Source organism: Haemaphysalis longicornis, unplaced genomic scaffold (genome assembly GCF_048455015.1).
Source record: "Haemaphysalis longicornis isolate Haplotype H1 unplaced genomic scaffold, Haemaphysalis longicornis Haplotype H1 scaffold_1, whole genome shotgun sequence".
Classification (NCBI taxonomy): Eukaryota; Metazoa; Arthropoda; class Arachnida; order Ixodida; family Ixodidae; genus Haemaphysalis; species Haemaphysalis longicornis.
In genome coordinates, this window is record NW_027526203.1 from 121,327,609 (window position 1) to 121,342,260 (window position 14,652).

General features: G+C 46.2%; 1 protein-coding gene across 1 annotated transcript; it reads left to right on the forward strand.

Annotated features, from left to right (window-relative positions):
* Positions 1 to 856: 856 nt before the first annotated feature.
* LOC144165752 (uncharacterized) lies at positions 857 to 11,038 on the forward strand. The gene is made up of 5 exons (XM_077695538.1): positions 857 to 1,171; positions 3,682 to 3,787; positions 4,827 to 4,868; positions 7,421 to 7,459; positions 10,770 to 11,038. Exons 2-5 carry the CDS (start codon positions 3,713 to 3,715, stop codon positions 10,926 to 10,928), a joined length of 315 nt encoding a protein of 104 aa, XP_077551664.1. The 5' UTR covers positions 857 to 1,171; positions 3,682 to 3,712; the 3' UTR covers positions 10,929 to 11,038.
* The last annotated feature ends 3,614 nt before the right edge of the window (positions 11,039 to 14,652 follow it).

Genomic DNA, 14,652 nt, shown 5'->3' on the forward strand with positions numbered 1-14,652 from the left:
TTGTTCTCGGTCCATTTTAGTTCGAAGTACATTTTGAGTTTTGAGACCATTTTGAGTTCTGAGCCCGCGTGAGCTGAGTTCATTGAGTTCTGAGTCCATTTTCAGTTCTGAGTACATTTTGAGCTTTGAGCCCGAGTGAGTTCTAAGTCCGAGTGAGTTCTGAGTTTAGCGCTTGCTTTGAGTTTGATTTTGAGTGAGCGCACAATTGTTGCTCACGAATAAGTCTGAGCTTGAGTGAGTGGTGATTCCAAAAATAAATTTGTGAGTTAGTTTGAGTGAGCCGGGAAAACTTTGCCGAGGTATGGCCGCACACCTCAATATATATGAGCTTGAAGCTGACAGCCACTACGGGTGAGTAGCTATATTAATGGGGGAAACAACACAGCCCAATCACAAGAGTCTAATGGCGGTGCAGCCAGCAGGCAGAACACGGCCCGCGACTGTCCGCTTCTCCGAGCTACCACACAGATATATCCGGTGTTGCATGAGCTTCAGCTTGGATATATCATTTCTAGAATGTGGAGGCCTAGGCAGCGCGTACTTTATGAGTTACGTTACAATAGGGATGCAGCGGCAACGACAACAAGTACGCAATTCTACTCCCATACAAAATCCACGAGCACGATTCCAGCGTAGCGAATTGTGCAAAACATAGATCGTCAAAGGGATGCTAAAATGCAACCATATGGCAACTCCACTGACAAAAAAGTCTACACCAAACAATATTTTTCCCCTGCCGCAAATACTTTAAATTACAAGTGACAGTGGCATTGTTAGCGAGGTTTCATATTTCTGGCAACATGCTATGTTTCAGATGGAGTAGGCAAGTGTTAGCAGATGTCTGGCTGGCACGGAATATATACTACGGAAAAATGGGGCAGGTTGGCTTTAAGCTAGCCAATCAAATGGCGACGAAAAAACGAAAAGCCACACCGGATATACTTGAATTTTCCCAAAGCGAATGAACCATTCTGGTTTTCATACATAAACGGCCTTCTTTGCTTCGAGGCCTGAGAATCTACACCATTTCTTTGTGTCCTAAGCTCAACCGACCAGTGCACAGAATAGCTTGACAAGCTTGAAGAAACGGAGTCGGTCCAAGTGACTAACGCATTGACAAGAACGTAGTACACTGTGGGCCAGTGAAGCAGTTTTTGAAACCTTTTGTTGCGTGAGTATGATTTTAAATCACACTTTATAAAGTGTGATTTTATAATCTACTGCCTGTACCGCATATTGAATATGGTTGAGCAGTATAACTGTGCGTCGTTTTATAGGTTGGTACAATTGTTGCGGAAGGGAGTCATAATTTCCTCCATGAATCCCCTGCCGTGGTAATGAGAATATCCTTAATTCATCCGCAATGCTAGCAAGCGTATGCATGTGAGTATAAATGCTTTTGTTATAAAGGCACTACTTCTTTCCTTTCATTTCCGTTCCGTATCTTTAAGAATCTGCCTCAACTCCCTGAAAACAAAAAGAGATATGAGCACCATGCACGGGTATGCGCTTTTTATTCATCAGTAGGCCGCATTTCCTTTTCACTTAACTTGTAGTCTTACCATTTTTAAAGCGTCTATAACGCGGTGCTTACAGGGATATCGTGTATCAAAGAGAACAGCCGTTCAAAACTGCCCCCTCCCCCACAAAGAAAGAAACACAACCAAAGTGCGTTGCTAGAATCACAATTCTTGGCCATTACCGATGTGGGCATTTTTGTTCCTGCTCCGACAAGGCCCTCCGCATGGAATGTTGGGGGAGGGCATCGCAATTACGGATAGATAAACTTGTCCGACACTGCAATGATATAAATCACTTCTCCGGGCATGGAAACAGTGTGGAAACACGGCGCTGTACTCCCAAGCATTGTGCTCTCAGATGTGGGGGCATTTCGCTCTTGCTTCTCAATAATGGAATATTGGGTTCTCTACATTCTGGTCCCACTTTGTTCCCGGCGTTCCTGCTTCAGCATTGAGAAGGTTTCACGCTTGCTGAATGCATGTATATTGTAGCCTTCTGTTGCCTTTTCCGCTGCTCCTATTGCCTTTCTGGAATTAAAATATTCGCGTATTTTTCACGCGCCTAAAACAAATAAAAAAGCGATGCCATTAATATGAAGATGGAAGGCCAGCGAACCTGTATTGGGGGGTAACTATGTGAAGTTATCCATGATGACATGTTTTATTGATAGCTTAAAGACACATCAGCATAACTTCCTTAATTAGCGTAATTTGTTGTGATAGTTTCCATAAACAAGGCTTATAGCAGTTTCATTTTACATACTCCTTTAACCATAGCGATTTCCTTTTACCATAAGTTTACAACCGGAGGGAGGTCTGTAATGTTTATGACTTCGCAGTGAAATAACTTGTCATGACAAATCAATAAACCTCGGTGTAATGAAAGAATCGCCGTAGCGGCCAATTTAATTATATCTGTTTCTATGATAGCTACATTAGATTGAGAGATACAGAACATTTGACACAAAGTCTGGAGGCAGCACCTGCGACCCGATAGACGCACGCACGTATGGTCAGTTCCCTGCCCAAGACAAATTCGCTGTAAGACCGCAATAATATATAACTATAGTGTGTTCAAATTCATATTAACATTCAGGTTTTATTAGCAATTCATGCAGAGTAATGCAAACTGTCAGACAAAAAACGTACAAAAATTGGTCCGGAAGTGAAGCCCTGTAAGGGCACGTCTTTCTAACAGGCTCACTCACGAGTACACTCCCCTCATCTCCCCGCCCCCCCACCACCACTTATGAGTGAGTAGGGGGTGAGTGCGAGTGAGTGCGAGTGGTGATGGCGAGTGGTGAGCGTGATTGTGAGTTAGTGCGTGAGGAAAAATATATTTTTTTTCTGTGTGAGTGTGAGTGAGTAGCACCCACTTTTGCCGAGGAATGCTTTCCAAAGACTATATGGTTTTAAATGAAAACAGGTGGTTGCAAGCGTTCAGCGTGAAACCAATAGCGCACAAAAAGAAAATACAAACAATAATTTGTTAAACAACGTCATGAAATAAAAAAAGTAACCGTCAGGCTGAAAACAATGTAATATCAAGTTTGCAACCGGTTTCCAAGCGCCATCTTGCAGTACTTTCGACAGCTTATCGTTCAAACTTTTCTACACAAATCTTCTACTTCTCACATTGAAATAAAAAATCCTGGGAAAAAATGTAATCATCTAATTACTACGCGCAGCTCATAGTATATCCTTGAAAAAATATGTCAGATTTCCCTGATCTTCTGTTTTTACGGAGTTTAACTTTCCGCAAATGGTATCATGGGATTTCGCTCACTGGTAAACTGCAAATTGGTGCAAATCATTTGTCATGCGTGATTCTTATTACATAGTTAAGAAAAACAAACTGTTGATACTCAGATCCGGGCGTGAAAACACCGTCGGGGCAACAGTTGCACTGTTCAGTGATATTATTTGTCACACATCAACCATTATTTACAGAATCAGCGCTGGAAGAGGTGATCAAGGGTATTTCGCTTAAAAGAAGCAACCTAACTCTTCGCAAGTGCCATAGCCAACCAGCGATAGGTATACTTACTGAAAGTGTTGTTTGGGCGGACTTGCGTTCGCAAATAAAGCGAAAAATCTTCTTCGGCGTTTCACTATGAATTACTCAGAACTGTGTTTTTATTCCTTCACTCCTCATCAACAGGAAGCCTTGTAACAGTCTCTACCGGAGTAGAATGAGTGACCCAAGAATAACCGTTGGATGTACGAACACTACTGTATGGCTTCCGAACACGCCCAACTTGTTCCAGGTAATAAAGCTGAAAATATATAATTGTAGAAACACCCAAACATATTACCGACCCATTATTGCGTATGAAACCTGCGAAGGCGGCCCCAATGGCATTAAAAATGGTTAAATGTAGGGATCTCACTTTTTCTCATGAGAGTGTTTCACACCAAGCTCGCACAACATCTATCTTCACGCCGATATCTAGGAAAGTCTTGCTATCTGGTAGTACATCGACTGGCGTAACTACCGGGCATTCAATGGCGCAGAGAAATAAAAAAATGAAGGACGCTCACACTAACGCGTAAGACGTAAAGGTAGCGAAGCTGTACGTAACCTTTGCGACCATCAGGATGGTTTAAGTCCATTGTTGCAGCCGATTTGCCTCTTCGTCGCTGCCGCAACACCCTTTACTCCATCATTGTTGCTATAACTGTGAGCTTCCCTAATTTTTTTTTTTGGAAGTGATAATCCTTGGACATAACCTTGGAGGGACGCAAACTATGACGTGTGTTTCCCGTTCCGAGCAACTGTTGCCACGATTATTGCGAATGCTGAAGTATTTTTTGGAAAATCTTGGCCAATCTCCCAAGCCGGTATGCTTGGCTTGTAAACATGCGCCGGTGATGCTGGGTGTTCGTCGCGAGGCACGAACACACGAGCGCTCGTGTTTTCGTTTCTTGGTTTTGTTAACTGCCGGGTGGTCGCCGCGAGTCCCGCGCTCACGTGCGCGGGCTTGGCAATTACTTGCTATTTTTAACTGCGGACTGGAAACATCACGATTTGGTAAAGAGCTTCGCTCTTAAAAAATCATGTACCTGCGACACAGCTCCTTCAGCGCAGTCAGTCATTGAGCAACGCTACAAAAGTGATTTCATGGAAAAGCACCGCGAATTAAAGTTTACTGCATGGGTCGCTGCTTGTCCCAACGCACAACTTATGTTGTGCTGGGGCCAAAGGCTACTGTCAGATGTGTAAGCATGCGCTTTCGCTGATGGATACATCACCTTCATTGTTACGTGGTTGTCCCTGACTAACAATAATTTTTGTCCCTCCTGCAGTGCTTGAATCACTTGGACGTCTGCGACAAGCCAGTTGTCACAGTGAGTTGTGCGGTTTCCAAAAAAAAAAGAAAGTCTAGAAGCTACACCTCTTTGGCAGTTTGGTAACAAAGTATCAGTGCATGGCATAAACAGACTCTTCTTCCGGAGCTAACTTTTATCAAGAATCCAGCACCACGTACTTCGCTGTCTCCGCCGCAAATAATATGGCGTGTCCACAGGACTTTAATAGTCGAGATCATCATTAAATTTCTGTCAGCAAACTCTCCACGTGCGACCTTCTTCCCGATCCACGTCTATGAACGTTTTGAAGCAGACGTAGAAAGAGGACGCGCGCAATGCGGCTGTCGTCTGTGGGGCGTACGTGCGTGGGTATGCGTGTGTGTGTGCGTGCGTGTGTGTGTGTGTACGTGTGCGTTCGCGCGTGTGTATATATGCGTGGGCGTGTGTGTGCGTGTTTGTATGCGCTGTGTATGTGCGTGTGTGTGTGTATGCTTGTGCATGTGTGTGCGTGTTTGTATGCGTTGTGTATGTGCGTGTTAAAGTGTGTGTCCGTGCACGTGTGTGTGTGTGTGTGTGTGTGTGTCCGTGCACGTGTGTGTGTGTGTGTGTGTGTGAGTGCACGCCTGCGCTTCAACAATGATTCGCTTAGAATCATTTGATCACTGAACATTGAAAGATATTTCCGAGCAATATCAAGTGATTCAAGTAATTTTAACCTATTGCCCTGTAATAAGGCGCCACTTCATAGCCCACGCACTCTTAAGCAAAAAGGACCAAAATTCGTTTTGGAGACTAAATGTGAGCGGTCACGACCCGGTTCACGACCCGGTACTCCACGACCAGGTTGGTCCGTTCCGATACTCCCCTAAGACGAACTGCTGGAAGGGAGTGGCCGAAAAAAAAACAGCAGACCAAAGACTCCCTAAACAGTACCCAAGCAATCCAATCAGCTACCACTGGGCCATCCGGTCAGACAGGTCGTTTGGTAGATAATGGGTCTTGAAGCGTAAAGCGTTCAGTACTGTGCACAAAGCGGCGATTCATTCCAGCTGGAGTCCGAATTTACATCCGTGCAATTGATCGCGATCGGCTTTGGCGCTTTGTGTTTTGCTGACGCTAGGAACAACTGCTGAGTTCAAGTAGAGCCTCACAACTATATTTTTTTTTCGTAAAGAACAATCGACTCGCAGCCTAGTTGCTACGGGTTGCTGGGTGATCGGACGACTCATTTGTTTCCGCACCGTTAAGCACGAACTAATTACATTCGTAGTGTTCGCTACTTATGTTCTATGCTCTAGGTATCGTATGAGAAAGCGGTAGTGTGCGTGAATGTCAGAATATGGAAACAGGCCACAATTTCCTCCAAAGGCGAAACCAAATTCGGTGTTGCTTAGCCTGAACTCTCAAGTAAGCGTTGCTAGATGATCGGGATGGGTAAATGCATACGGGTCTTACAGCAGTTGCAGCATTATGATAGCTTTGGTGCCCAAGGCATATACACCAAGGCATGTATCGGGTGGAAAAGCTAAATTAAAGACGTTCAGCTGCAGCGTGCATTTTTAATTTGCTTTCGTTGTCATCAGCAACTAATGCGTTTTTTCGCTTAAGTAAAGGTATACATGTTCATTACGCTTGGGAATCAACGTCTTCCATTTTCACTGATATTTGTCTCATTGTTGGCGCGCTTGAAATCTTTCAAAGGCCGTTATTAGCTCTCGAGGATCCTATGCAGTACAGCCTATTAAGATAACCTCAACGAAACGCGATTGCCCATTGCGCTTCGCCGCCCCTTGCCATTATTCGCTGCTTGATTTACCCTAGGTGCTTTTCTCATAATTACATTGATATTTTCTTCCATGGCACTATGTAAAAGACACACTGACTGCAATGGCTGGTGTTTGGGAAATCCAGAACTGTTCACAGACATATGCGCGAAATGACAGCAACGAAAACGAATGTTGCGCTTTGGCCTATTGTCACACTCGATAGATCGGCGGGGGTTGTGCAGACGGCACACACACTGCCGAAGTTACTTCACTAGAAGATGAACCGTTCCCCGCGAAGACGGACGGCCTTATTAGGCCTTAATTTTGCTCTCTCTTTTCTAGAAGAGCGTGCACTTCCAGCCTCTAAATATCAATCAGACGTGTGTACGAATGCGTTGCATGCATCTATCTTGAATGGGTAGTCGGTATTCCCTCGATAATGCAAGTGTTCCTCTTTGTCCCGTCCGTAAGCCATGGGTAGAACTTTCTTGATAGGTGCCACTTTATTCTTGTTTCTAACTCTTTTTACCGTGCTATGAGCTAACTATAGGTATATACGCAACTCCGAAACAAATATTTTTAGGACAAGCTCTCTCAGTCGTTTTAATATGCCTCTCCGAAGGGCGCAAAGGTACAGTGGAGCAACTTTTATCCTTCCCACCATGTAACAACTGAGGGATCGTAACTTTGCCCTTCTCTCAAGGTTGACTGCTACTTTCGTGCTGAATATTGCAATGTTGACCGTGCCGCAGGTCTTGCGCGTGTGTTCTACTAAGTGGAAATGCGGTGTGTACATTGTTCCCATTATTCTCTCTCGCTTTTCAGTTGGGAACAGTCCTACGAGGCCTTCTTGTGATGCTGTCGGTAAGCCAACCACCAACTTTCTACAACCATTGGAAATTCTAATTTCAACGATAAAATATCTGGTTAGACCCGTTTCGTAATTAGTTCCGCGACACTGCAGCGTACAGGAAGCTGCTACGATTCCACGCTGCACCGTTCTTCATTGCTTGGAGGTGTAGGAACTTCATTGCACAGCCCAACTGTTCTTTAGATCGCGATGCTAAGAACTCGAGCGCTGACCGGGAATTGATAAACGCGGATTCTTCATTTGTGGGCATCTCTAAAATGTAACAAAACGCAGCGCGCCCTGGAGCCAGCTGAGTAGCCATAGTACCTATCTTGTAGCCAGATAGGCCACAGTTGGTGTTGTGCGACGAAGGCATCCAGATCCCTTTCGGGAGCACTACAGCCGTCAGCGAGCCATCAATGTAAATACTATTATAGTCTTTGAAACTGTTCCTAATGGGCTCTAAAGAAATTTACAGTCGGGGCCGATATGTGTGCCCTTCTGTTGAAGTCAGGCGCGGTAGTTTCGGTTGATGGGAACATCCAGGGTTAGCGTGGAGAGGGTACTGCAGTCTGATTACGCAAACGCAGAACTTTCTGCCCCTCCGAGACGTAGCCGGCCTCTAGAGATTGCCCTCGCTACCTTATCACAATGCGCAGTAGCATTACGAATACTTCAAGTGACTGCCAAGTGGGGGGTGGAGGCAGTTTACACTCCTTCATCATTAGCACTATTGGTTTAGGTGATCTGGGGAACACCTAGAAAAAACGTGGAGTATTTTCGCCCGCGCTGCCTCTAAAACTCGTAGAAATTATGTCTTGGAGGCTGTAGGGGAGAAGGTCTTCGTAGAGGCTACCATGTAGCTTTTAAGGAAAGCCGGCGCAGTGTCTATCAGCGCTGTTGGAGAGAGAGAAAGAGCGAGAGGGAGAATAAACTTTATTTAGCCACTCAAGTCCAAGACACGACGTTATTATGCGTCCACGAAAAAAGGAGGTTTTCCAGGGTCCTTCGACGGGGGCGGGCTTGGCAGGGGGGTACTCAGTGCTTCAATAGGGGCAGCCAACGCAGACTACATGGCGGCCCTTAGGTTCGCGAGGGGAGCGGCCTAGCTTCACCACGAATATGGAATTTCGGGGGTGTTGGAGGGCGTGCGAAAGACGCGCAAAAATGATGTAACCTTCCCTTTAAGGCTTGTTATGAGTGGTGTGCGTGTCACATAGCGAACGAAGGGAACACCCATAAACAACCAGCAAACTACGCAGGCGGCGTACCGATACCGCACCCAACGCGCACTAAAATATGATTTGCACTGTGCGATTACCTACGGCAAACATATCGTTTTGTATGGTTTTGTTTAAAAGAGGAGGTACCATTTGTAGTGCATTTTTAGTCGCCGTTCGTCATGAAGTCATGCTTCTCTGCAATGACCTTATTATTAAAGGCTTGTGGGCAATTCAATGCCAGTACTTTTTATGTACTACATTCGACATCGGCTAGAGAAAACCTGGAAATCGCGCTTTATTTGCTTCGCGACTATGGGTACCGAATATTTTCGCTCAAATAAATTTTTAGGTATTTCACACGCTCCTACTAACATTTATTTCAATACCACAATCTATTCCTGTTCAGAAGGAAACACCGCATAATTGTCACGTTGGGCTATGTTCAGGCTACCGAGTCAAAAGACATACCCGGAAACATGAACGTAAAAAAAACGGCGGGTTACGCAGTTCAGCTGGCTGAGGCGTGAAACGCCGTCATTCTTTAAAGCTATTACGTGTGTTGCGGCAACAGTCTGAACCAGGCCTTAGATTGCGTAAGAAGAGTACAGTAACTTACGCCACACTATACCTTACACATGTATGGGCGGACGGTATTTTACGGTTATTTGTGGAGCCGCAAAGTTGGCTCTAGAAAGCCAATTTTGGAAATTTCAAACAGTTGTGTGCTCTCTGTGGGATAAAAACACACGTTCAATTCGTCCCAAGTGACCGGTATAGAATTCATAAATGCATTTATAATGTCTCGACCGACCTCTAAGCAGGGCGTGCTCTATTGCCTAGTTGATTTTCCGATAAGTTGGATTCGGAGTTAATGCATAATGTCAACGAACACTGTAGAGATAGCATTGTTGAGGCAAGGCCAGTGATGAGACGGGGACGATCGCCGTAATGTAGACCCCACCTCAGTATCCCAATTGGCCATGAGATGGCGGGAATCCTTCCATAGATTTTGTAAGTCTCCGCATCGTTCCTTTACATTGGAAGTATGTTCGGCAGAGGATTGGCTAAGGTACTGTAAAAGGTTATTTCAGGTAAGAAGCGAGCAGTCGTGGCTGTACTTGCACTGGCTACGAGATGCCAGTTGTCCTTGTAAGAAATCTACCGCTAGCTAGAAATAGCTATGTAGTCCTTTCAAGCTTCTAGTCGTAAAAGCTGAAGGAAAGAAATCATTAACAGAGCAGTAGGTCATGCAAGTTTTTGAACTTAAAGTCCGTGCCCTGTGTGCTTTCCAGTTTTCGTTAACATTATAGAACTCCACTGCTTGTTTATAAATAACAGAGAGCAGCGAGCTTCGCACTAACATGGGGTTCTGTTATGTTTTAAGCGTACCACAGCTTAGCGGGTTTCCCATTTCTCGTTTTTTGTGGTGACTTTCCATGTTTATTTTATGTATAAGGCATTGCTTCGAAAAACTGTATATGTGCGCTGAAACGTGAATAATTGTTTATTCTTCTTTTTTATTTGTGATAGTGTGGCGTAAAAGAACTTCCCAATGAAATACTGTTGCATATACGAAAACTCGGCAGTTGTAGACACCCGCGTTTGCATTCAGCTCCACATCTGCACTTGTCATTTGTGAATGTGCTTTGGAACAGATATAGCGCTCTGTGTGAAGATTGGATGCTAGGGAACTCAAAATAAGACAAGGCATTAGTCCTTTAACCATCTGCGTGCGTTGGTTGAGTACAAGACGTTAACGACGTCCTGGAAGTTCCGCAATGTCAGTTATAATACACAGTCGGACGGCATACAGCCTGTTAGAGCCGCATAGCTGAGGTGTATGAAGCGTGCCTCACTGATGAAGTCAATAAAACAAAATAATATCAGGGGCACTACGCCTCTATGTTATGAAGGGAGGTATAGCGCGCCAGAAACATCTCACTTTGTGGCCTTGCTTTGTGATGCATGCTCTATTTTTGCAGAGTTGAGATAACATAAAATTTAATCTATTTGTTAGACGAAGCACATTAGACGAAGCACGGTATTTCTATAAGGGTCCTAATCCTGGATCTCTTTATAATCTGGCGTGCATTCGCTGCAGTGCCTACTGGCGGTGTTGGTGCAAGTTCTTCGTGCATTCCTTGGCCAGAACCTGGGTGGTTTAGGAGGTGTGGCTGGAGACCTGCTGAGTGGACTCCAACAAGGCTTGTCTCCCGTTCTCGTGAACCTGGGAGTGGCGCTCGAAGACACAATTGGGTGAAATCCACAGACCTGGCAGCAGCCTGATCCAAGTCGCTGAAAAACATAAAAGAAATTCGTGACCCCTATGGGATAAATAAAAGGCGGTTGTAATCCAACTGTTTTGTTAACGTGCTGTCGTGTTTAGGTAGTCTCCCAGTTTTAGTTTCACTTGCAGGTTTTACCTGCCTACACTTATTAGGAATAGCTGCGGTTTACGTTGCATCGTCGTTTGTGTTGTCGGCTCACGGTGTGCTTAAGTGTGAACAATGTCTGCAGCCAGTAGGGCTTTACCTAGGAAGAACTCTGCGTAAACTCCTGGACTGCGACAGATCCGGCCGCGTAACCCAGCCGGATCTGCGCCCTTCAATCGCTCAGGTGTTGCTACCTAGTTTATAAGTAACGGAGGCAAAGCTTATTTTAAGTGGAGATCACTTGAGGGTCCTTCCTTGTCGTCGTAGCTGGTTCGCTGTCATGATGTCTAGCCTCGGCCGCAATCAGTGACATCGGCCAAACATCGACATAACGGACCCAAAAAGTACCCCGCAGCGTAACGGCGTAACACACAGGCTTCATAAAACAAGCGGTTTATATAGGCATAACCATTCGAAACTCCTGAAGCGCTGGCACTTGTCATACATCTCCCCATTATTTAGCGCAAGGAAAACTGCAGGTACATTTGAGGCAAAGTTAGGACCGCTATTTGGGTTGGTTTCTACAATACTAAGCGAAAATTGTGGCTGCGGACAACACGCGTTCCAAACTGCGCAGTAAGGCTCCTGCACGTGTGAGATGAAAGCAAGCACAAAAACAACACAGCTCCCGCTCGTGCTGTTCCAGGCAGAGGGTGCGCTTACACTTCGAAGGCGGGAAATTTCAATTGCGTTGGAGAAACATCTGTTCAATCCATCAACAGAGGAGTGGGACACGGAGTGGAAGAACGTGAGAGGTGGCAGCAACGCGCGGATAACGACGTCATAGCCTCTCTCGCGAATCACTGCTCCTACCTTCCGACAACTTTCCCTTTTGAGTCGAACTGCTTTAATGTTTTTACCATTTCTGCTTATATCGGTGCATGCGGAACTACGACATGAGAAAGATGTCTAGAACTTGGAAAATGATAGAGATCAACTAGAATTGGTATGTAGAAGGAAATAACAACTACCGTTTACCACGCCCGAATCACTCATAATTCTACGAACCAGGAATCGGGGCGAAACGGACGGTTCCGTTTAGAGTTTCGCTACAGTAAACACGTTTTAGTGTCCTCAACGACTGTATAAACCGAAATTCCGGTAAAAGGAAAATGTTGCAGGTAAAGCATATTTTGTTCAGTACAGAGCTCGAATATAAAGCGAACCTAGCGTCCACCCCCCGCCACCCCCCCACACCCGACTAGAGGTCGTGGCTATGTAGACGGCTGTCAAATGCGGAAACACGACACGACTTTAAGGAAACCTTGGAAAACTGAACGAATGCGTGGACACACTGAAAGCTTAACAGATGCAGCCTCAGGCCCATCATTCCAAGCCTTCATTCCGGCCATCATTCGAAGCCCCCAGCGTCACGATCCTGGGCCTACATCTCCAGGCCAACACCAAGAGTGACGTATCGTTGCAGCGCCTCAAACAGCCTCAATCAAATCATACGCATAATCAGGCGAGTTGCCACCAAGAAGCGAGGCCTCAAGGAAGCCGATATTTTTCGATTAATTCAAGCTTTAGTCTTCTCCAGAATCACTTACGTCACCCCCCTTTCTTCTTCTCGGCAAGGTAGACATAAAGATGCTTGATTTAACGATTAGAAAGGCGGTTGAGCAGGCCATTGGTCTTCCCGTGAGTGCTTAGGATGGGGCTCCATAACTCGGTGGAAAAGCTGATAGAGGGCTATCTTTCTAACCAGAAGCTCTGAGTGAGCAAACCTGCAGTGGGTCGCCGCATGCGTCACCAGATTGGCTGGGCAGCACAGAATGTCACACCGCGTGATGTACTCCCAGACTTTTGGCGACAAGAACTTAAGAGGCTCCCTTTGCTTAGAAATATGAACCCGTCACACGACGAGGGTGGCCGACAAGCACGGTCTCAAGCGGTCAACACCACCCCCGGCGGGGATCATGCATCTATCTGCACAGACGCCTCCCAACATCGAGGGTAGCAATACGATGCCATTATCGTGGCTACTGTCAGAACCAACCTCCTTGCGTGTGCATTACTCGAGACCCAATATATGACGGCAGCAGAAGAGGCAGCCATCGCCTTGGCTCTCACTCAACCAGGGGCTCGGAAGGTAGTCACCGATTTCCAACAATCTTACAGGAATTACCAGTCGGGGTGGGTGTCCCTGAGCTGCACTGCGGGGCCTAAAAAAACCACTCCCCTACCGGTTCCAGTCAGCTCAACTGGACGCCAGCTCACGCTTTCATGCAGGGCAACGAATACGCCCACCAACGAGCCAGCGCTTTTACCCCGGAGGCTATGGAGCTGCACGAAGACAGCCAACCGCTTGTCACATTCAGGGACATAACCCAGCATTATCGCCTTCAGAGACAGACCCTGCTCTCGCTTTACCCTGACCTTTCCAGAGAACAACAAACTACCCTACGGCTAATAAAATGCGGCTCCTTCCCACACCCCACGCGTCTTTGTTTAATGCAGCCGATTCGCTACGACGCTGAATGTAAATTTTGTGCTCACAAGTATAAACACTCCGCATCATAATCGGGGTGCGCGACTTTAGCGCTGAGCTTCCTTTCTTCCTGTCAACTACCCAACAAGAGCAATGGGAGAGGCTGCTGTCCAGTCCTTCTCTGCCTACCCAGCTTCAGCTGGTGGACAGAGCACAAGCGGCGCGGACTGCAAATGGGCTACAGAGAAGGAACCATTCCCCTGCGCCGCCCTCTGGGCGGTTTAGAAATCTGAATAAAATTTCCCCATCCTCCTGCTCCTCCTTCTTCGTCTCTTCCGCCGATCTCGTCGCTTACGTGGGCGGCGGCAGAGACAGAGAAGTGACATCGTGTAACACCGGGTTTGAGCTTCTTTTAATTTTATAAAAAAAGAGTTTCCATTCATGTGCTACACCAATACAACTCAACCAAGTACCGTTCATGCATCACGCATTCATTTACCCTAAGCAAAGGATATCTCTTTGAAGTAATAAAAGGTGTGGTTAAGTGCATTTCACTTGTCTCTGGTTTCACTATTTGTAGAGCCACGAAAGTGAATTTGCTTTGCTTTCGAACCAAATTCGCAGGGTGGATTGTCGTGAATTTTTTTTTTGGTATACTAATGCGGACACCATACACAAACGATTTGTTCAACAGCTTCGCTGCTAAACAGCGTACCGGGGTTTCGTTTCTCGTACCGAGTTATTTCGTGGGTGCGCCCGCGGCAAGTGTGCATACTGTTGCGACCGAGTGGGGGCACCCGATCCGAGCTCCGTGGCGTCCGAAATACGAGTGGTAGCGTGTATGATGCGAGCGGCCAGCCGCTGTTGCAGCCGTGAAGAAGTCCAGAAGCCTTAGGCTAACGTAACTGTTTACTTCATAGCGAGAGGTGAGCCGAAGCCAAAGAACAATGCCCGACGGGCGAGGTTACAATACAGGACTCGAGCAGAGCGACAGCATGGATTCGCTGCTCAAACAGGAATGGTTTACAACGCTTGCGGGGGTCTATTTATACCCAAAAGCGGTAACGGTCAAAACGCAACAAGCTGCAACACGCCACGAACGTCACAGACACACACAACGC

Bases quoted from the DNA above. Each gene is read 5' to 3' on its own strand.
- LOC144165752 (XM_077695538.1), top strand. From the start codon at position 3,713: ATGAGTGACCCAAGAATAACCGTTGGATGTACGAACACTACTGTATGG. The intron at 3,788-4,826 runs GTAATAAAGCTG...TCCCTCCTGCAG, and splicing joins ACACGCCCAACTTGTTCCAG to TGCTTGAATCACTTGGACGT. The intron at 7,460-10,769 runs GTAAGCCAACCA...CATTCGCTGCAG, and splicing joins GCCTTCTTGTGATGCTGTCG to TGCCTACTGGCGGTGTTGGT.